Source organism: Amblyomma americanum, chromosome 9, assembly GCF_052857255.1.
Source record: "Amblyomma americanum isolate KBUSLIRL-KWMA chromosome 9, ASM5285725v1, whole genome shotgun sequence".
Classification (NCBI taxonomy): domain Eukaryota; kingdom Metazoa; phylum Arthropoda; class Arachnida; order Ixodida; family Ixodidae; genus Amblyomma; species Amblyomma americanum.
In genome coordinates this window covers 106,038,451-106,060,565 of record NC_135505.1, presented here as the reverse complement: position 1 = coordinate 106,060,565, position 22,115 = coordinate 106,038,451, and the positions used below count along the sequence as shown (strand labels likewise).

General features: G+C 47.2%; 3 protein-coding genes across 3 annotated transcripts; all 3 read right to left on the bottom strand.

Moving 5' to 3' along the window:
- Nucleotides 1-4,457: 4,457 nt before the first annotated feature.
- On the bottom strand, nucleotides 4,458-7,069 carry LOC144105523 (uncharacterized). Its single transcript, XM_077638645.1, has 2 exons — nucleotides 6,890-7,069; nucleotides 4,458-4,851 (listed from the first exon to the last, which is right to left on the bottom strand). Exons 1-2 carry the CDS (start codon nucleotides 7,044-7,046, stop codon nucleotides 4,583-4,585), a joined length of 426 nt encoding a protein of 141 aa, XP_077494771.1. The 5' UTR covers nucleotides 7,047-7,069; the 3' UTR covers nucleotides 4,458-4,582.
- Nucleotides 7,070-9,203: 2,134 nt separating this feature from the next.
- Nucleotides 9,204-10,718, bottom strand: LOC144105291 (uncharacterized). The gene is made up of 2 exons (XM_077638431.1): nucleotides 10,684-10,718; nucleotides 9,204-9,896 (listed from the first exon to the last, which is right to left on the bottom strand). Exons 1-2 carry the CDS (start codon nucleotides 10,693-10,695, stop codon nucleotides 9,519-9,521), a joined length of 390 nt encoding a protein of 129 aa, XP_077494557.1. The 5' UTR covers nucleotides 10,696-10,718; the 3' UTR covers nucleotides 9,204-9,518.
- Nucleotides 10,719-18,040: 7,322 nt separating this feature from the next.
- LOC144103967 (uncharacterized) lies at nucleotides 18,041-21,803 on the bottom strand. Its single transcript, XM_077636714.1, has 3 exons — nucleotides 21,647-21,803; nucleotides 19,487-20,097; nucleotides 18,041-18,204 (listed from the first exon to the last, which is right to left on the bottom strand). The coding sequence occupies exons 1-2, from the start codon at nucleotides 21,656-21,658 to the stop codon at nucleotides 19,516-19,518; spliced, it is 594 nt and encodes a 197-aa protein (XP_077492840.1). The 5' UTR covers nucleotides 21,659-21,803; the 3' UTR covers nucleotides 18,041-18,204; nucleotides 19,487-19,515.
- Nucleotides 21,804-22,115: the final 312 nt, after the last annotated feature.

Sequence of the window (22,115 nt, the reverse complement as noted above, 5' to 3'; positions counted from 1 at the left end):
CGCAAGCTTTCACAGCGTACATCTTAGCGCATTCTTAAGCGCAAATTCAGACACTGTCGCCGCCGCTACGTGGCAGTTGGTGCTGAACACGGCTGTACCCAGGAGGCATGCTGTTAACATATTCTATGAATCGCTTAATCATGTCGTTGCACTATGGGCTGGCTATATGCGATGCTCTACAAGATTAGATACTCATAGGATGTTTTCTACTTAACGATTTATTTTTATATAATGAAGTTGAATGGTATCAAGCACTTTCGTCGTGCCTATGTTCAAGTTATCCTGATATGATAGGAGTACATTGCGCTGTTTAGGTTAGCCAAGCGCATGCAAGGTTAAGAATCATGGGGGCTCCTAGGTGCAAAGTAAAGGACTTGCGCTTAAAATACATCGACACCAGACACACCAAACACGTCTGTAGAGTTGAGACCCGCTGGGTGGAGAACATATCCTTGCAGGAAATAACGACGCCCTAAACAATGTTCGGTTCTACTAATAAGCTGAGTTTACTTCCAACAGTCTGCAGGAGACACCTGAGTGTTCATGACGAAGCTGTTCTGCACTGCGGTACTGTGCGACTGTAGTGGTTTGGCCATGGCGACTGCTATTTTTATACCCCTTTCCTATTTCAGGTATCTTCGGCGCTCGCTGCGCCATCGTGACCTATGCGCTAACGAAACCACACAATTCGCCGCTCTTTCGTGCTTTTGGTGTACGAAAGAGTGAAACTCAAATTATCATGTTTTCCCAACGCATACTACGTTTTATGGGAATGTGCGCAATGCTGAGTGAACCACAGATTCGAAAATGCTGCGAAGACAGGCTGCAAACTTCGTTTATACGGTTTACTACTTGTGTGCATAGCTGTAGCGGTGCACGGCGCAAAGAAGTGCAGCCAGGAAACGAAAGCAATGAAAGACGTCCTCATTCGGTACACAACATAACTTTTGGGTGCTTCCCAGGAGTGCTGTTTGTCCTCTTTATGAAGGGTCACTTTCTTTACCTTTTCTCGAGGTCGAAATTGTTGGCAAAGACTTGCACAAAACACTTGCTGTTGCTACGGTTCTGGAAGCACAATTATATGCTATGACCATTGGGTTCTGATGTTGGAGAGTAGTTTTTTCGCTGTTTCAAATGTGGCAATAAATTAGCCATGATAGTGTTATATTGAGCGTCTTTTGAGAGACAGCAAGTCAGTTACATTTTACTGCTCAGTTAAAATTAGCTACCCATACCTGCTCACTAAGTGATGACCGCGAAAGACGGCGTGATGTTTTTACATAAACAAAAACACAGATTTGGCTTTGTGCCTTTGCTTCTGTTTTATTGTTAATTAGAGCACAAAACGTGCTACATTGATTGTATTTGTTTCAGTGCAAGAATCCTTCTTTTGCTCCGAAAATGTTTACAACGGGGATTCCTTCGAAGGACAATATCTCTTGGCCTTCTATGCTTCTACAGTTTGCTAAATATTAGTTCACAGCGAAAAGGCGATTGATATGAAAAATAGTGTGCATGTTTTCATTTGGCGCAAAAAAGAATTCTTTCGACCTGGCCACTACCTTATAATTTTTGGCATAGCTATGGTCGTAAATGCTGCACAGATCTCCGTGAGCAAAATACTCAACGTCCCATTCCAATTGCGAGAATTACCCGACTCCACTTTATTCGAAGCCGTGTTTTTCCCACTCTGCTCCGCTGGGCGTGCCGAGCATAGCGGAAGTGACGCTGAGAATCAATGACAAGAAAGGAATATCTCTGTTTGGCCACAGCCCCATGAAAGCCAAGACGCGAGACACTTATTCATCCATTTAGTCTTGGCTCTCTGGCAGGCTTGTTCTGTACGAATGTTGCCATTTCTTCTGCTGGCCTATTGTCTCGGTTGTGCCACAGTTATCTAGCTGTACAAGAAAACTTCTTGGAAACAACCGACGTAGCAGCAAGTCGAACTATGAAAAGTCGATTTGCATGTGCCTTATGACGATGAGGCTGTCTACCGTAAGGGTTAGTAGTAGGCACTGCAGCGGGAAAAGCAGGAAGCAGTAAATGGTGATAGAAACAGTAGCAGTAAAATTATTAGTAGTACTATTGGTAGAACAATAATTAGTAGCAGTATGGGTAGTATAACTAGTAGTAGCATGTTGTCCGCCGAGAGGAGGAAAGTGCGAGGTAAAGCGCGTGTCGTGAGAGGGTGAGACACATGCGACTGAGAGCCGTTTGGTCTTTCTCCTGTCGATGAGCGCTTAGTCGCACGGAGACTATGGGCCCATTGTACGTACTGGCTCTGCGACGGAGACGAAATCGTGAACGCAACCACACAATGCACGAATACCAGCCCGTCGTACAGCCGTGGTCTAGAGTTGCCAATGTCAACTTCGGTAGCAGCGTATTCACACCAGAGGAAGCTTCGTGTTCGAGACGCTGTAAATCAGTGTTAGGCCAGATTTCGCGGACGTGCGTGAAAATAACTTGCAAAGAAAAGAGTGGCCGAGTGGCCAAAGCTTGAGCCTATCACGCAATTGTGTAGGCGGTGAGATGGACAATGCAAGCGCTCATGTCGGTCGCCGGTAACGCTCAGTGCGATAGGATACTGCTGATTGGGAGATCCGGATGTGTATGCCACGGACACCAAAGTAAAAGGACGCCATCGCAACGTTCGCTGTCGCTGTTGCTGACAGTACGGAGACGAACTGTCCTGCGAATTTTCAGTGTGCCCCGTATTGAAGCGAAAAGCTTCACTAGTCTCGTCAACACCGGGCTTCGCGTGAGCCACACCACAGATTTGCCACAGCTGCGCATGCGTGAAACCGAGTGACGTCACGCGGTGCGCAGGTGGCCGCTGCTGCCGCAGCCGTCGTCGCCGCCGCGCGCTGCATCCGTCGTCTGACCTTTCGCCATGGAAGGAGGAGAAGAAGACACAGAAGTGGTAGCGTGGAAGTTGGAGATTTTAATCGCCTTGTATAACGACTGTACAAGCTTTGTACACCTAAGACAACACGTTTTGGAATAGCTTGAAAGGTATACCCAAATTGTAACCCTATGTATGAAACCTTAAGCTAAACCACGAGCACCGCCATGAAGCTTTTCGCTTCGAGATATCCAAGCTTAGCACTTTAGCTAAGCTTCAGCCCAACTTTTTTATTCGTCCGAAGCCGGCTTTTTGGCTGGCTGCCCATATGGCCACCTGGTTAAGGGGAACCTGCCCAGACGGTTGGTTTTGGTTTTATGGGGTTTAACGTCCCAAAGCGTCTCAGGCTACGAGGGACGCCGTTGTGGACGGCTCCGAATAATTTCGACCACCGTGTCGAAATCCCCTTGTGCGCAGACTTCGAGTGCATAGAGAACGTACCATATCTAGATAAAATTAAGGGGGAATCCACCGATATCATTGAAGGGTCTAGTCGTGTCCAGGCTCGTAGACCGGTATCCACTTTCTTATTACCGATATCTCGGAAGACTAGACCGCACTACCGAACTCACATTCCTAGATCCAAATGCCCATCAAAAGCAAGCATTTACCAAATCAAGAAAGTGTGCTTTCACCTTGCCACCGCGTGCTACGGACACACGTGCTTTGTGTGCGTGTCTGTTTATTTTTGGGTGTGCAGCGCGCATGTGTGTTCCCGCGTTTTCTGCTTTAGGGTGTGTGCTCCGGCGTACTCAGCTATGCCGGAAGTACGAGCACTGCACACCCTTCTGCACTCTTATTCATCATGCGCCAAGCAGGTAGGTCCCATTTTGTCAAGCTTTTTCCTCTTTGTTTTTCCCGGGATTTAACTCAGCGCACTGTAGCAGCCTTCTTCCAACCCCTATTAATACTCCTCTGGAATAATGACGTTGCACTGAAGAAGACTGCTGCCCAGTTGAAACGTCAGTAATCGGTTACTATTTTTAGCGGGTATCAGTCTCCTTATACACATATACCTGGTAACCTTTTCCAGCATTGTGAGCACAATGCCAACCGTGGCAGGTGGCAGTTAAGCTCATGATGGAAGCGCCTACCACTGCGGGGCAGTGGCGCCGAGCTTAACCGCTGCACTAATGCTCCAGACTTCGTTTGAGGAGTTCCAACGATCTACGAATGCAAAGTATAGAATCCCGAATCCCACGTATATGGCTATTTGCTACAACAAAATCAGCAGCAACAGAAAATGTAAACGACACAATCTGTTCACTGAGGACAAGCTTAGAGATGTTTTATTATGCCCGAATCCTCATTACCTTGCCGACCTCATAAGCCTCCCGGCTTGTCCCAGGTGAATGACTAAGGCAGTGTCGCACGACAGTTAGAAATAGCGCCGACGGTTCACAGCACTACTGAAGAGAATTGCGGTCGCATCTTGATGCGCGGTTGAACACCCCATGGTTTCACACAATCACAAAATAATTCATCATCTTCTGACATGAATAACCGATGCATAATTTATTCCAGGAAACAGATAGCATGAGCCCCTGGCTACTGGAACCATATCCTTTCTTTCCCTCTCGAAGCCCCCCGTAAATAAGAAAAGTTGGCAGATCGCGCACTGCCTGTGTAGCTCATTTTGATTCTGGAGCAACGGGCGGAATTGCAGCGCGAGAGTCAAAGATTAAGGAAAGGCCGTTCGGTGTTGTTCAGTGAAGTGTTTTGGAGGGCACGTATACTCTTGCGGCCAGAGAAGAAGCCCACGAGTACGATGAAGACGACACCTGCCACGGTCGTCACGATGGCGACCACCGCGTAGTGGTACACAGCGCTCCTTGATGCGGATTCCTGGACTTGGGAGCCATCGTCCAGCCCCACGTGTATGGGAGCCTCCGTCGTGGACAGCTCCGTCGATGCCGGGTTTGTCATGGCCCACTCGTCTTGCCCTGCGACCACACGATCAAAGAAATCTTTCTCTGAACAATTGCAGAGGCGCCTCGTGAGGTCGATTGACTGAAACAAGCATAAAAAGGCGCATAAAAATGTTTCCACGCTGGCGAGGAACGAATGAATGTCAAAAGGCGGTTTAAGTAAACGTTCCACGAATGCATAAAGATCGGTCACGTGGAGTCAAGTAACCAAATGTGGGCCACAGCTCAGGAGAAAAGACTGCCAAGCACTCGCCCGAAACATGGTGGAAACGAATTTGAGCGATAGCTACCACCGCTCTTAACCACGCCAGGAACGAAATACCGATTGAGTCGCTGTAAATAATTATGGTGGTATTTTTTAGCGAAACCTCAGAGATTAGCTTGCTCTCTTCATTCGTCTTCAGCTTAGTAAATTTTGTCCATCTAGCTCAAAAGGTGCTTGATATCTGCAATGTACTCTGGCATCAAAATCAATAAATAGATGTAGCAACATACATGAGTACTAGCGGAGATAATTTAGGAGCTAAAACAAACCATACAACTCAGTGGTTCAGAAGTAAATAAAGATGGGCGACCACAGTCTTTAATTCAGCCGCCTTACCGACGAAGCACTCGTAATAATAATAATAATAATAATAATAATTGGTTTTGGGGGAAAGGAAATGGCGCAGTATCTGTCTCATATATCGTTGGACACCTGAACCGCGCCGTAAGGGAAGGGATAAAGGAGGGAGTGAAAGAAGAAAGAAAGAGGTGCCGTAGTGGATGGCTCCGGAATAATTTCGACCACCTGGGGATCTTTAACGTGCACTGACATCGCACAGCACACGGGCGCCTTAGCGTTTTTCCTCCATAAAAACGCAGCCGCCGCGGTCGGTTTCGAACCCAGGAAGCACTCGTAGACAAAAGTCGATTTTTCGCAATTGCGATAAGGAAAGCAAGCACCCTCCTCACCCTTTCCTCTTGTCGCTAAAATTATATCATACTTGGATCTCATGGCAGTCCTTGATTCACACTCGAAACAGCCCATACAGCAGTACACCTGGCAGAATTTTCACTGGCCAGCAGGTTAACTCGCACGGTGAGATTCTGGCACTCACTTAATAACTTGCTACGAATACCAGTGACCACTGGCAACTATCGCCCTAGAATGCAGAGATGACATAGGGCTACGCAAGTTCTTTGAAGTGAAAAATAATGCATTTAAATTGTTGCTAGACGCAATCTTCGATATCTTCGTAAAAACACGATGTCATGTAGGCGTCTCCTCCCAAGTCAGGCGTGCAAGCTTAACTACTGGCCTATCCAAGCACTATGCTTTCATACACTTTCTGCCTGCATAGTGCGAAGCTGCAATTCTTTGCCCAGCGTTGGAGAAAAAATAGCTTTTAAGTGAAGAATACGCATATAACGTCTATGATTAGTTCCGGCCAGGTCCTTTAACAGCTCATGGCCTAAAAACTCCTGGTAGGTGCGCAATTAATACGATTGTCTCAACGTACGGGATGTCTGCTTAGGTATAGTTGTAAAGGCGCTACGCCCTGTTGGCTCTTTTGGTAAGTCACTGCTTGTCGCAAAGCGGTCGCAAAGCCTCGAAAGCGAAAAAATGCCACTGTAGGAACCGCACGCATTCATTTTTAGTAAGATTATTTCGCGAGAACCATAACTATGAGGCAGGCAGCGCTAAGCACATAGCTTTCAGTACGAGGCAATGAATATCTTGTTACGGACAAGAAAAGCGGTGTGGAAGGAAATATAGAACGTGACAAAATGACCGTTCCCGTTGTCACTTTCTTCCCGCAGTCTTCCCGCTGTTCCTTTCTCTTACTCCAACTCCAAACCAGCTCAAGAGCCAAACAATACCGCCTGTAAGCATATCATTAGTCAAAGTTTAGTGACCTGGGGCCGCGGCAACCAGCATCTTTAAGAGTCATTCACAAAGAAAGAATATGGTGGCTCCTGGCAGGCAAGGCATTCTTCGGACTGGCTTTCGGTTAGTGCACTTCTCTCCGCAACAATACTCGCACAGTCTCAACCGCATTCCAACACTCACCTGGCGGTTGTAGAAAACGTTGCTCTTTCTTCAGACGACTCTTATGGACGGCGTGCTGTAGGCCAGGAATTTCCTTATCCTGGCTTTCATTCTTCCAAGCTGTGTGCTTGAAGGTAGAGTCGGACGGCCGAAACACGTCTTTTTCGCCGTGGACCATTGCGTCAGTCACAGACCTCCTTCTTGTGAGTGTTCTCTTTTTCTTCTTTATCTTCACCTCCGCCTTTAAAGGTAGGCGTATATTTCGGTGGACTACGTACATTCTCCGCCCGAATCGAGCATATCAGCATATAACCCAAACTGCGCCATAGCATTAAATAATGCAACGGAACTTCTTTGTAATTAAGTGGTCTTTGCTCTTATAATGTTCGTACAATCTGCGTTAGTATGAGGCGTGCCAAGTAGGTTACCCTTTTTGCAACATCCGAAATGGGTTCTAAACGGGGTCAAAACGGGGATGAAATGATTGCAGATCGAACTCCAAGGCGCCACCTCTTCGACGGAATTTTTTCTAGCCTTACTCACGCTATATGGCTCAGTGCACTGTTTTCTTCACATGGAGCTACCACCCGCTTTCTGGGCGTCGTCTTGTTATACGCCAATCTGCTGCGTACACCTGCAACTGGCATGGTGGATAGGTGGCGCCAGCCGCAAAAAGCTGTGTTCAGCCTCATCCATCCATCCATCCATCCATCCATCCATCCATCCATCCATCCATCCATCCATCCATCCATCCATCCATCCATCCATCCATCCATCCATCCATCCATCCATCCATCCATCCATCCATCCATCCATCCATCCATCCATCCATCCATCCATCCATCCATCCATCCATCCATCCATCCATCCATCCATCCATCCATCCATCCATCCATCCATCCATCCATCCATCCATGGTGATGGTTCTCGGTTCCTGACCTTTTAGACGCGTGTTCGATCTCCTCAGCACCGGTTGCATTTCTACAGATGTAAAGTGCAAGGGACGCGTGTATTGTACGGGATCAGTGCACGTTTAAGACCCCATGCGGTCGAAATTTTCTGGAGCCTTCCACCACCTGATCCGCTTTTGGGCGTTAAACCTCCTCCGACTGAAATCAAATTTATCGAAAATCTAAAATTTTATGTAACGGAAGGCGGTATAACTGATTTTGCTTCCGAGCTAATATTTGATATACATGACACTTTTATCACTCTTTGTGCCGCGTTATCGCGATCGCAACTCTTCGTATAGCTTTTAAGATGTAACATTCAATAAGTAGTACTCCGGGACATTGTTCTACTATAGTTGCAAGGAATATACATACAGCTCTTCTGAAATGAACAAAGAGCATGCACCACAGGACGGGCGCTGACTTCAATAACGGTTGGTAAAAGAGCTACACTTTTCAGGACCGCCAACTGAACGCACGTAAGCATGTATTACAGGTCAGAATTACTCCTGTAAAGGAACATAAATAACAAGGAATAGACGGGAGCAATCGTTCCCTACGCATCCTCCGTTAAATTTTCGCAGCCGCCAATATAATGGAAGTGCCGCTGATACAAAAACTGCCTGTCATCGCAAAATAAAAAAATTTATGCACACTTGCGTGCAAACACAGTTTTTTCTTCTAGAAGAAATCTTGACTTCTTTAAGCTGTTACATGCCCACATTTTCTTCAAGCACCGTAACTAGCGACATCCGTTAGCCCCCAGTAGCGAGCACTGCGTGACTGGAAGGGGCATTTTCATTTCTAATTGCAACAAAAATCACTTTATTTATGACTCGTGATTAATGGCCAGCCAGATGTCTTCACATCAGTATGCAACAAAAATTGCAACAAAAATTGCAGAGCGCGTAAACAGTTCGACAAAAGTTCGATTATGAACGTCCGCTAAACTTTCAGGCTGGAAAATACGATTTGCAAAGTGCTTCCTACACTCATGCCGACCAGCTCCGAGCGCCTTTTAAAATCAGTGGGTGTAACATACAATGAAAGCTCCCGTGGCGGTAATTTTTGATATTCAGTGTCATGTAGCAGGTCGCAGCAGCCTAGGAAAGCAGATGCATTTCCAAAGCGTTGCTCCATTGGCGTGAATTGGCGCGAACACTGTCCATTGCACCGAGAACTCATTCCCCTCAGATCACGATGTTCTACTACCGGCATTCGTGAAGCTCACAGTGAACTCGATGGCATGTACTTGCCCTGAAGTAGTCTACTGATGTAGTGCCTCGTGTATCCAAAGTGCCGGCAGATGTTTTGGAGACTAAAACCTCCCCGCAGTCAAAGCAGGGAAAAGGGAGGAGAGACTTAAACAAAATCACTTTATTTAAGACTCGTGATCAAGGGCCAGCCAGATGTCTTCACATCAGTATGCTTCGCGGATATCACTGCGGTCATTCTTCTACATCACAGACGCAATCCTCCTCAGAACACACAGCTATCACCGCCTGAATGACATCAAGAGACACTTTCTGAAGAGGATGGATGCCCAAGCAGGAGAGATGGTAGAAATTTCACCTTTTGATCGCATGTCCCGATGTCTTTTTGCAGAACATAGTTTCCGAAACTGTGTCATCACGCAACAAGCATTCTCGGTTCATCACCATTGCGCACATTCTTTCAGTTCGTCGCACAGAAGCACGCACCTATCCCTTGATACCAACGCCGCCATACTTCAGACCACCTCCCAGTCCTCCACCGTATCCAAGTCCACCACCATAGCCGAGACCTCCGCCGAATCCTAGTCCGCCTCCGTAGCCTCCGAGTCCGCTGTGGGCCACGATGGCACCTCCGCGGTTCACCTGGTCCACGTGGTGAATCGTCCTTACTACGAAGACGGGTCCAGCTACTGCCCTGGAGAAACCAGGACCGCCGCGCAGTAGCGTGACGCTGCTGCCTACACCTACGCCTCCTGCTCCAAGTCCACCACCGTAGCCTAGACCACCTCCGTAGCCGCCTCCGTAGCCTCCCAGACCACCCGCCAAGGCACGAGCCATCAGAGTGAAACCGACAAGGATGGCAATCTGTAAAAGTGCAAACCAGAAGATTTAAGTATTTTTGCTAGGGACCTTTGGTATTCGAGACCAATACGTATAATTATTTTACACTCTACAGTCGGGCACATTATGACGCACAGAACGACGACGCGGTCGGTGTATCATTCACGAAGCAGGAGCTGTGTCCAGTTAATGAAAAAATTGCGCATTTAGCTGTTTAACAAAAGGTCTTGCATTGCGCATAGTGTGCTCGAGCTCACCAAAGTCTTATGAATAGCGAACCGCAGTGCGATCGCTGCCGATACATAGCAAGTACTACTCAGTGCCATTGTACGAAGGAATGCCACGGTAGTACAAGACGTCTCTTGCTTCACCGTAAGCATGGCTTGTTTTCGTATGCTGCTCTCAGATATTCTTGTTGTGTTGCACATGTCCACCTTCACAATTTGCGAACAAGCTTTGTGATTTTATAATTCTGTACGGCAGAATGATTAATGGCGCTGCATTAGGATAAGAACGATGTCTGCTGCAAGGTATCGTAGCGACGTTAGCGCAATGATGAACACAGTGGAAGGTGCGTCAAGATTTGGCTCACCAATAGTACCCCCAAAATTCTACACCATGAACCAGGTTGTAGCATTATGCAATAATAAGCTACCAAGGGGGACCTCGGGAGCATTACCTTTCTGAACAGGATATATATCAACATACGCAAGCTCAACTGCCTAATCCTGACAAATGGTCCTCAGTATTAGCTACTGATAAGTTTTTTACTAGTTATTAGTGCTTAATACAAGAATCCTACAACACGTACCAGTGTGTTCATGGCGAAGCTGGTGAACGCTGCAGTCCCAGAGAGACGTGATAATGTAGAGCGTTCGACGGCCCTTTTTATACTCCTTCCAGCTTCCAGGTTTATTGAGCTCTAGTTACGTCGGCGTGACGTATACGCTAACGAAGGCTGGCCATTCGCTGCCCTATTGTGTTGTAAGCGGCAAGAAAAGTGAAACCCAAATTCACGCGCCTTCCCGAAGCGTAGCCCCACAATGGGGGAGAATACGCATAACACTGAGTGGATTACCTATTCGAGGAGGTGGCCGCGGCTAGCTCTCAAGCTTCTTATTCCCCGCTAAATAGTTGTGTGCAGCGCTGCAGCTGCGGATGGCACGGTTCACTGCATCGAAGAAATGTAAATTAGGAACCGTTGTCATATCTTTGGCGTTGTGTACTGCATGTTCGCGTGTGTTGTTCCTTGTAGTCTTCTTTTCTTTTTCTTTTTCAGCTTTTCGAGCTCTGCACAAAACGTGCCGCCAGCTGTGTTGGTTGACTGTTGTCTCCCCCGCTTTTTATACCACATCTACACAACTTTAATATTTATCGTGACCATTGGCTGGAATATTTGAAGTGTTTGCCGCGTCACTACGTGTCAGGAAAAAAAAATTAACGGCATTTTGCACCTCTCTAACGCTTGGGCCGGACTAAGCCAACACGATTATACGGTCAGCTTAATTCAAGGAAACAAAATTTTCAGCAATTTTAAGGCACAAAGCTTGTTTCTGAATCTACTGATGCAATACGCTGATCGGGAAGGCTGCCTACTACAGATAAAGTCGATCCTTTTTTTTTCACTAAAACGTATACTTGGGTTCAAGGCATGCCTTCTCTTCTATGTTTTTCCAGTGCTCCACGTATATCAGATCTGGCAGAGGATTTACACATTTCTAATAAAAGCGCTCAAAGAATCTAATAAGTTACCGCAAATCCTTTGCAGCGAGGCCTCGATCGGGCCAAAGGGTACTCATTTTCAGGTTTCTCCAGCACTCTAAGTATAGATATATTGATATGCACCCAGAATGTGATCATATTGACCATTCAGAAGTTCTTTTCTGGCGCAAAATGAATCTTTGTGAAGCGCAGTTCGGTTGCTGAACGCTGCACCGAACTAGTCGAGCCTAAAATTAACGTTGCTACCTCATGGAAAGCTTTAGCCGGCCTGCTTTTCTCGCACTCAGCCGCGGTTTTCCGACTAGGATTAGTTGGGCGCAACCAGCATACGTGGCATGCCACTGAGATGCAGTCTTAACAAAAGGAAGAACTCGGTTAGTGCGCTGCGCCTTGAGAATCGAAGCGGAAAACTCTCTGTGCGTGCTTTTTTTGTGTGTGTCTTAGAAGGGTGCGTAGCTTTCGAATATTGCGCTTTTTTTTGCACTGAGCCGATGCGCCTTTGTGGGGCACGAGTGTTCCTGCTTCCTGTAACACCACTATAAAAGCGTATGATACATTTTGACTCCGGAAACCGGAGCGATCGAGCATGCAGTTTGTCATAGGTGAAAGCTGCAGTGTTCACTTCCAGAAAAATATAAATGGCACCGAAGTTCCAAAAGAAAATATAGCCGTCACATTATTTCCCAAATGTGGGCGCTTAGCTGCGTTCATTGAAAGGAAAAAAAATTACTGCTAGTCAGTTGTCAGCCAATGGAACTCATCGACCAAATGATGAAACCGTGTCAGTAAACTTCTTCAGCCTATTTTAAAGGCAGCGCGTTGCCAATGTGTTTGCGAATTTGGATGTACGACCATGGGCAGGTTACCTAGTGCTTCTCATGTTGGCTGCACACTTTGGAAAATCGGCTATAATCTGACAGTTAGCCATTATTCCTGCCAAGTTAGTAGGTTGCTGACGAAACTTGAATAATGTCCTCCCGCCGGCCGTAGAGATTTACCAAAATTAGACATGTTACATGCTGGCTGAGTGGTTAGGGCACTCGGCTACTAACTCGGAGTTCCCGGGTTCGAACCCGACCGCGGCGGCCGCGTTTCGATGGAGGCGAAACGCAAAGGCGCCCGTGTGGTGTGCGATGTCAGTGCACGTTGAAGATTACAAGGAGGTCGACATTATTCCGGAGCCTTTCATTAGAGCACCTCTTTCCTCCTTTCTTCTTTCACTCCCACCTTCCTCCTTTCTCTAACGGTGCGGTTCAAATGTCCGCCGACACATGTGAGACAGATACTGCGTCATGTCCATTCCCCAAAAACCAATTAATATTAATTTACCCCACTTCGTCCGAAGAGTTATACGACCACTTGCCAACTTTAAATAAATGTCCGAATATTGACTTTTTGTTCACAGAAACAGCAACAAAGCTCTCTCTCTCTCTCTCTCTCTCTCTCTATATATATATATATATATATATATATATATATATATATATATATATATATATATATATCCTCAAGGCAACAACAGAGCGGCGGCGAGTAAAGCGCACAGCAACAGACGGTGGTGGAATCGCCGAAAAGATAATATTAGAGATGCATGCTCCCGCGTGCCGTGGTCCAAAAAGAATGAACAAATAAACAGAATAAAATGCAGACAGGGCAGGGGACTTCCGTTATCTGGAGCTTCTTCGGCCCGAAGACTCCAGGCGGAATCAGCGGCGCAGTAGCTTAACCACACACACACACACACACACACACACACACACACACACACACACACACACACACACACACACACACACACACACACACACACACACACACACACACACACACACACACACACACACACACACACACACACACACACACACACACACACACACACACACACACACACACACACACACACACACACACACACACACACACACACACACACACACACACACACGCACGCACACACACACACACACACACACACACACACACACACACACACGCACACACACACACACGCGCGCGCACACACACACACACACACACACACACAGACACACACACACACACACACACACACACACACACGCGCGCGCGCGCACACATATATGAGTGTGTGTATATAGTTATAAGTGTGTAACGCAAGTGCAAAGGAAAGGTGGTGGTAAGGTAGGTATATTTCACGAAATACTGAGGTACAGGAGATGACACCGACTTCATATCTGCATAGTTTTGGAATGTTCTTTCTGTTTTCCACATACTCATTACGCGGCTCGTGCTCCTAAATTCCGCCGCTCTTAGCCCGTCTTGCTACCACCACTGACCTTCTCCTCGAGCAGTGCATTTCGAAACAGCGGCCGCACATGGACCGTGCTAGATTCCTCCACTCTCGCCATACTTCCCCCCGTCCTTCCACGCTTACATGCCCAAGTGAACCTCATGCTTGGACTTTGTTAGTTCATGCTTGAAAATGTGATGAGAATGGCGCGACGAACGAGGACAAGAGTCGGACACAAACGACAGGACCGGTGCCTGTCCTGGCCTGTCACTTGTCCTGTCGTTTGTTTTCTGCTTTTGTCCTGGTTAGTTGCACCGTTTTCATTATATTTTCCACAGTTACCAATCTCCGGTTATGTATACCTCCGCTGTCATCGTAACCGCCGTTTTCCAAGGCAACCACACTCCGAGTGGTTCCTATGGCAACCACTTACCGGGTGCACACACATCTGCTACCAGTACACCGACGCGAAACCCAGGAAGAGGCGCTAAACAGCTACCGCTGTAAGATATTTCCTTGAATGAACCTGTAAAGCGTCCATTCCCTTAGAAACAAGTCATTTTACCAAGTGTCTACTATCGCGGCCGCTGTAGTAGTCTGTGCATGATATCTATGCCAGTCACAGCAAGGGCACGCCTCCAATACGAAACTTTAGCACACGCCACCCAACCCTCTACAACATGGTCTGAATATGTGGGAGCACCCCCTAACAGCCCATTTGCCACCCCACCGGAGCCTCGCGGTAACACTGGCTGTTCCTTCCTCTGGGCTTTGCAGGCAGCGCTGGGCTTCTGACATAGGCGCACATTCAAAGGCGGAAGATAATTTTAGTACAGTTTCCTGTTTCTCTTGTTGTTGTTGTTGTTAGCCTATCAAATGATGGCACATACCCACACTGGGGGATCGGCCAAGAATCGGGTGGCTATTCACCTGAACGCAGTTAACAAAAAGGAAAAGCACGTGGGAGCGCAACACCGGTGATTTCTTCCTCATGAACAGAAAAGGGATGAGAGTTTTCATTTCAAAATTATAAGAATAATAATAAAGAGAGGGAATAAATAAAAATGATTTAGTCCAAATGTAATAATTGATAGAAAAGAAAAGTTTGGACCACTTAGCAAGGCAGTCGGTGAGATTCTATGAGGAAATTTAGAACAGCGGTACAAACAGATCTGTGGCTGAACCCAAATGTGGTGGCGCCAAATGATAGCAAGAGCGGGCTGCTCAGACTAAGGCCAAGATGCTGCAAGGGCTCCTCCAGCAACCTTTTTCTCAGAGTGTTGAATCGACGACAATACAGCCAAAAATGTTCTATAGATTCAGGCTCACGGCAAAATGCACAAAGAAGAGAGAGCGCCAAACCCGACTTGTGTAAATAAAAATTTAGAGGGGGGATGCGGAAGCGCAGCCTTGGCAGTGATACTTCAAGCTGCCGAGAGCAACAAATTTTCCTGTTCCAATAATATTTAAGGTGCTCATAATCCGCCGATGTTAAAAGTGTTGTGTCTTGCGTGCTTAAAAACGCACGTCGCCGAAATCTAGATGCTGTAATATAGGCTGTAGCCGGGATGATTGGCAACACGGGGCCGCTGAGGGAAGCCTTTGCGAGATTGTCAGCAATCTCATTTACTGCCACACTGCTGTGACCGGGAACCCATACTAAATGAACAAGGCTCAAATGCGGAGGAAGTAGGGATAAGAAAGTTATTAAAATGGGACCGTCAACATGAGCAGCGAGGGACGAACACAAAGATAAAGAATCAGTAATTACTGCAACTGCTGTAATAGAGGGGTCTAGCTTGCGTAGATCAAGTACAACTGCTAGAAGCTCTGCTTGCAAAAAAGGGGTGAAATCTGGAAGGCACAGGGAAAAGGACCAGTCTAAATGCGAGCAAAATATTCTCACACCTGCATTTTCATCTAATTGCGATGCGTCAGTGGCAATTGCTATATCTGTAGGTAGGGTCTTCAGATGATCTTCTAGTAGACCATTTAGAATACTCGGTGGCAATAGTTTTGCATTTTTTGGGAATATGTCGTCGAAAACAATGTGGATAGCGGGCCCATTACTAAGCGCGGGAAGGATATCATAAATGTTTACCTTTAAAGGCTGAAGTAATCTTTGCACAAACACTACCTGGAGGGAATTGAAACGAGACCAGGGGATACCAAAAAAGGAGGTCGGCTGACAACAGAAAATACTTTCGGAACGGAGGAAATGGGATTCATAGATCCTGAGGTAAGTTTGCACAGTTAAAACCTAAAAAAAAATTGAAGTCGTGATAAGAGAGGCGGAATGCGGGCTTCAAAGTACAGGGCATTGATAGCCACAAATTTTGGAAGGCCGAGGCACATGCGAAGTGCTCCCCTCTCTAAAAGGACGAGAGGACGAACTTTATATGTAGCCGAACCTGAAAACAACACTGATCCAAAATCTAAAATTGGCCTGACATACACTGTGTAGATCATTAATAGCGCATTTCTGCGCATGCCGTACCGGTGATGACATAATCTCCGTAACATGCCCGCGGCACGAGCACCTTTCGCAGCGACATGGTCAATGTGAGGTCGCCAGGTGAGTTTGTTTTCATAAATGACCCCCATTTTATGTGACCTTTTATGTTCTACAACCGTCATCGATTGACTGAAATCTTTCTTATCGAGCCGCTAATAAAAGAATTATGTTATATAAATTCTATGTTATGCAAAACAAGGTGGGAGCATGAATCGTCGTTTTTTTACTGGAGCCGAGCATGAATGCTAACCATATGAGCCTGAGTACTGTTAGGGGGGTTTTAATTCAATTATGGTCTAGTTGGCCTGTCCGATCAACTGCCTGATACTAGAGGCAACTCACGTACTTCCAATTAGAACTGACTGTTGAAAACTACGAAAAACCACGCCAATAAAATACGTCTACAGTCGCCAGTAGCATTTACCCAGTATCAGCTGCGATGACATTAAAAATTTTCAACGGACATTTCTGATTCGAGACTACACCGCTATCCAGTTCTAGGCAGTGAACTGGGAGTGCAATGTTATTTCTACGACAGCATAAATATCATGAATTTGAAGCGACGGCCGAGAGAAGGATGAAATTTTTACATCCTAATTTTCTCATAGCAGGGAAGAAGTCAGAAGTGGACACCACGAGTGCATCTTGCAGATGTGGGTTGAACAGAAAACATAGCACGTGTACAGGGGGCCAAATAAAGAAACATACAACCGTCCGAAATGTCCGAAAACCCTTTCCGAAGAGTGCACACCCGCATGTTCCAGCAGGTTTGGTTTACAATGAGTATACGTCTCCTTACTGCCTGCCCGACACCGTAGATACTTCTATGATACAGCCAACCTGCCAACTCGGTAACCTTCAGGAAGCGCCGAAATGTTTGGCTTGCCTACCATAACTTGCCTACCATAACTTCTTTTTTGAATCACGCACGTCGCATCGTGAAATCGAAGTCCACTTTCTCGCTGTTGGATTCGGCTGAGCTTGACAAAATTGCAGTAACCGTACTTGAGCCCCGCCTCGCGCGGCCGTATTGCGTGAAAACTGATGCACCCTCAGCCGGCAGATGGCGGTAGCGTGCAGGCGAGCAGTCCCTTGTCTACCAAGAAACGGCTGCCGAAAGGAGGCGACGCAACAGAGACCGAGGCAATTGTAGCTGACCCCCTCTACTGTGCGTTGGCGCATATAAAACCAGAGCGATGCAGGCGTTGCTGACTTTAAGCGAAAAATCTGTTGCAAGGAAAAGCCGCAATAAGCAAATTCTAGAAATAAAATATACGAACAGAACCCTAATCCATGATATAAATGCCACAACTTCTTCTTATAAGTCCACTGCTACCGCTTTTAATTAAAGGCTATGCCCCTACTGGTGGGGAAATGTTAAAACAGCACTGTTTGCATCCCGTTTGAAGAAGTAGATTGCTTATATCAGTATCATATCTCTTGCGGTATGTAAATTGTAAGCTCCGCCGAAATCGTTCCTCGAAGACTTTGCAGTAGGCTGCCCCAAAGAGCAAACGTTGCATTTTTTCAAGTTGTTTCGCATTCATTGCCACATTTCAAAGACTACACTCTGTTGATTCTGCTCTCCTCGAGCAGCGAATAAGACGAAAGCATGGCAGAGGTGCGTACCACCAAGGCCACCAAGACAGGACAACAGGGTAAACATAACGGGGAGCGTGGCCCCAGATGATGTGTATTTACACCCGTTAGGAATACATTCGGCATCGCGTCCGTCTTCGCTTCGACTTAGATGGGAGGCGCAAGTCGCTGAAGATCTCCGCGGGGCTGGACGTTGCACGGCTTTGACTGGGCGCCTCTTCATTCTACGAGGAGGAATAAAGGAAAGATCAGAGATCGACATGTGTTCGCTGCACAGAAGTTTGGAAGCAAGAGAGAAATGCGCTGTCAGTGGATAATAGTTTTTTTTTTGCTTGCTTCCTTGAAGTAGAAAATAAACGACACAATCATGTAGCCCGTCTTTTTCTCAGCAGGTTAACTATAGCAGGTCAAGCTGTTTCAAGCATTAATAGTAAGCGCTGTAAAGCATTCTACTGCATTCTCTAAGCAACACATGAAATCGGCTTGTTGTACCTATTTGCATGCGAAATCTATTTCTATGATTGCATTTCTAAGGCGAAAAAAGTTTAACGTTATCTAATGTAGAAAAGAAAATATTCAGACATTGCATCTTTTTGAGGAGTACCCAGCAAATGTCTAAATGTAATGGTTTCACTCAGATGAAGCAATGCACTGATGCAACCAACATTTTTAAGAAGTCGAGTTTGTGGTCGCAGAGGAGTTTTCTTCAGACCGGTTTTACTGCAAGCATTTTACAAAGCGCATTGCTGTAATAACGACTGCGCAAGAAACGATGATAGGAGTATAACCGGCCATTACGAGGTTGCCTGCATTCTCGCCCGTTTGCGCAGCATCTCTGCAATTACCGTAGTGTGTCTACGTACTTCCTTATTACCCTTTGTTTCACATAAGCGTGCTGATTCAGCGTGCTCAATCACTTTTATTTATTCATGCTCGAGTGTCTTAATTGTCCCAGGTAGAAATCTTTCTTCAGTGGTCCTCATTCAAACTGCTGCCGGTTTCTGTGGTCAGTACAGTAGATATGCTATTGCGTGCTCTGTGTTCTGTGTTCTGCGCGAAGTCCTAGTTATGATACATTTCGCTTTGATTTTGTGACAAGGGGTACTTGGTGCTTATCCCAGAAGGAATTTTTCTTGTCGAATGTATTGAGCTTAAGAACATGAAAGAGCCCCCCCCCCCCCCCTTCAAACAAGTTCCAATTGCATCCCGGCCCTGCGTCGTAAGCGGCGGCATAAGCAGCGAAACTGGCCATCGTCGAGCATGGCCACATCGGTTGGTGTCGACGAGCTCAATAGAATTTTACACTAATTGTCAGCTCTACGTGTGATATGCCCTTGACCCGTGAACTTAATACGCATAATTTCTGCCAAAGTGTATTGAAATCTTAATTTGCTTCGTATCCACACACCTCTATTTCCATCTTTTAGCAACAAGGCTAGCACTTATGATAGCTGCTTGTTGATATACACGTCCGTCAGAAATAAAAACCTGTAAGGTACACGTTACCTGAATCATGTTAGAAAGCTGGTGGGTTTCTATTTGTGGTGCTTCACGAGCAGGAGCTTGCCGACGACGCCACCACCGGCACCTCCGTAGCCGCCGGCACCTCCGTAGCCACCGGCACCTCCGTAGCCGCCGTATCCGCCGCCGTAGCCGCCGAGGCCTCCGGCTCCCAAACCAGCGCCGCCGAAACCTCCTCCAAGACCGCCAGCACCGAGGCCTCCAACGCCAGCACCTCCGCCGACGCCTCCGAGGCCGGAGTGAGCGACGATGGCGCCACCACCGTGCACCTGGGACACGTGGTGCACGGTCCTGACCAGGAACGCCGGTCCGGCCACAGCCTTGCTCGCACCCGCTCTACCGCCGCTCAGCAGGACGACGCTGCTGCCGACGCCGACGCCAGCACCTCCGCCCACGCCGCCCCCAAGTCCCACGCCGCCTCCCAGGCCACCTCCAAGACCTCCACCATAGCCTCCTCCTCCGTAGCCGCCCAGGCCTCCTCCTCCGTAGCCGCCCAGGCCTCCTCCATAGGAACCGCCGCCGAGACCACCGGCACCTCCGCCGACGAATCCGCTAAGGGCGCTGCCCAGAAGGGCGCTCAGGAAGATGGTGCAGGTCTGTAACGGCGAACGCCACGTATAGCGCCTTGTGAGAAGACAATGCAGCATCCTTTGCTGCTTGAGGCAGCAAAGCTTCCGTTAAGCTTCCCGTTAAAACCACCGAGGAGCTTTTGTGCCCAATATAGCCATAAAGCTTGGTTGGTTGGCACGTGAATGATCAAAAGTATAAGAAGGCGCATAACGCAGCGAAAAGCGAGGGATTTGCGAACGACGGCTGCACACAAGTAAATCACGGGACCGAAAGTTATGGGTGATTCTGGGGCGGGTTATTTACACATGATCATTTTTTCATGCCTTGAGAGGCTCAGGAAAAGTAGCCTGTGTAAATAACGAGCAATTACACCGATGGCCTTGTTTCCGCTGCAAGTACGGTCCCGAAGTGCCGCGATGAGAATTTCCTGCCCGTAACTGACATTGGTTAAGAAAGGAAATGTTGAATCTTTGTCCAAAGAATTGTGGATGACAGCACTTGCACATTCCTTAAAACAGAAGCTAAAGATTGAGGAGATGCTGTTATCGTGAGTGTTAGATAAAACTTGAAAGCGGCGAGGCCGTATGAACTGTCACTTCTTCGTTGTTCAGAGGTTGGTTCGTAATTTTCGCGTTGAAGATAGCCGGGCTGAGTCTCGTAGTGGCCATATGTTTCAATGAAGCTTAGCTACCCAATGGCCTGGTTAGTATTACTTAGAGCCCTCAAGTCTTCTGAGAATGGCTGGGCATGCGGTTTGGCACGGTACGCTATAGCCAGCCAGAGGCAATATGCATATAAGCACTGATAAATTCAATTTCACGTTTTCAGGTTAAATTTTAAATTTTTAGGCACTTGTGCTAATTTTTTAGACAGGTTAGTGGACGGCAAAAGTGTTGTCCAATTTACCCCCTAGTAATTATGCACAATTTCTTTGTTTGGATGCAAGCTCAGACGCCCCGAGTGCCTTCAAACTGCTCCTGCTGTCCGTTTCGGACAGTTTTGAGGTGGTAAACCTTTTGAAGCCTAAATTCAGATGTCTTATCAAAAATTCTGGCACTTTTTCTCTTTTCATTGAAACAAGGCTTCATCGAACCTGTTTCTTTTAAGCTATTCGGTATTCGATGACACAAAGTTCAGAATCTATAACACCCGCAGTTGCACTTTTCCAAACTATCGCAGGAATTTTGCCATAATTTCCGGATATTTATACGGCTTAGAAGAGGTAAATCATAATAGGGAAACACTAAGCTTAGTTTATTTGCACTTGTTGGCTTTCTAACTGGGCTAGCGGAGATCGTAGGCACACTCTCTAGCGGGAGATGACTAATAGGACGTCATTGGGCATTCGGTCAACCGTTGTAATTTTGTAGAAAATGCTTTGACGCCTGCACTGCTCCTCTTTTCGGTTTCTTATATATTATCATATTAAGGGGACATTAGCTGAGGCTGCAGGGCCACTTCTACGTAAATCCGTATTCGAGCTAACTCGTGGGGTGAACACAGAGTCCGAGACCGCATAGGTGGACCACCGAGCCGCTCACGGGCACCTGGAGAGCCGATCTCGCCGGTCCTTACCAGGCTGTTCATGGTGGCTGCTTGGGGCTGGCTTCTTGCTCTGAGCACAAGAGAGCTTTCGAGGAGACTGTGTTCCCTCGCTGGAGGCGCACAGGCTTTTATACTCTGACCCGCACCCCTGGTGGGGCTCTCAGCTACGTCACATGCGCCAGGTTGCGTGTAAGCACGCACTGCGTGGGACCTGCGCCCTCAGCCTCTCCGCAGCCGCATCACTTCCGACGGCTCTCTCTTTCTCTCTCTCTCTCTCCCCTGTTCCTCCAGGAGAGAAGAAGCTGGAGGAGGAGGCAGATCACCTGCAGCGGACCATCCCGCAAGCTTCCTCCCGCTGCGAACCGCGGCACCCCAGCAGCTGTGGCCAGGAAGAAATAAAACGCGACGAGTTTCGCACACGGTGCTCGCTTATCTAGATCTAAAATTCTAGTCAGACCATCGAGAAAGTGTAACGGCAGAACGCGCAGCCCGCACCGAA

Excerpts from the sequence above, each read along its gene's own strand:
- LOC144105523 (XM_077638645.1), bottom strand. The coding sequence starts at position 7,046 with ATGGTCCACGGCGAAAAAGACGTGTTTCGGCCGTCCGACTCTACCTTC. Across the intron at positions 4,852-6,889 it reads ACGTTTTCTACAACCGCCAG|GGCAAGACGAGTGGGCCATG; the intron begins GTGAGTGTTGGA and ends GTGTGGTCGCAG.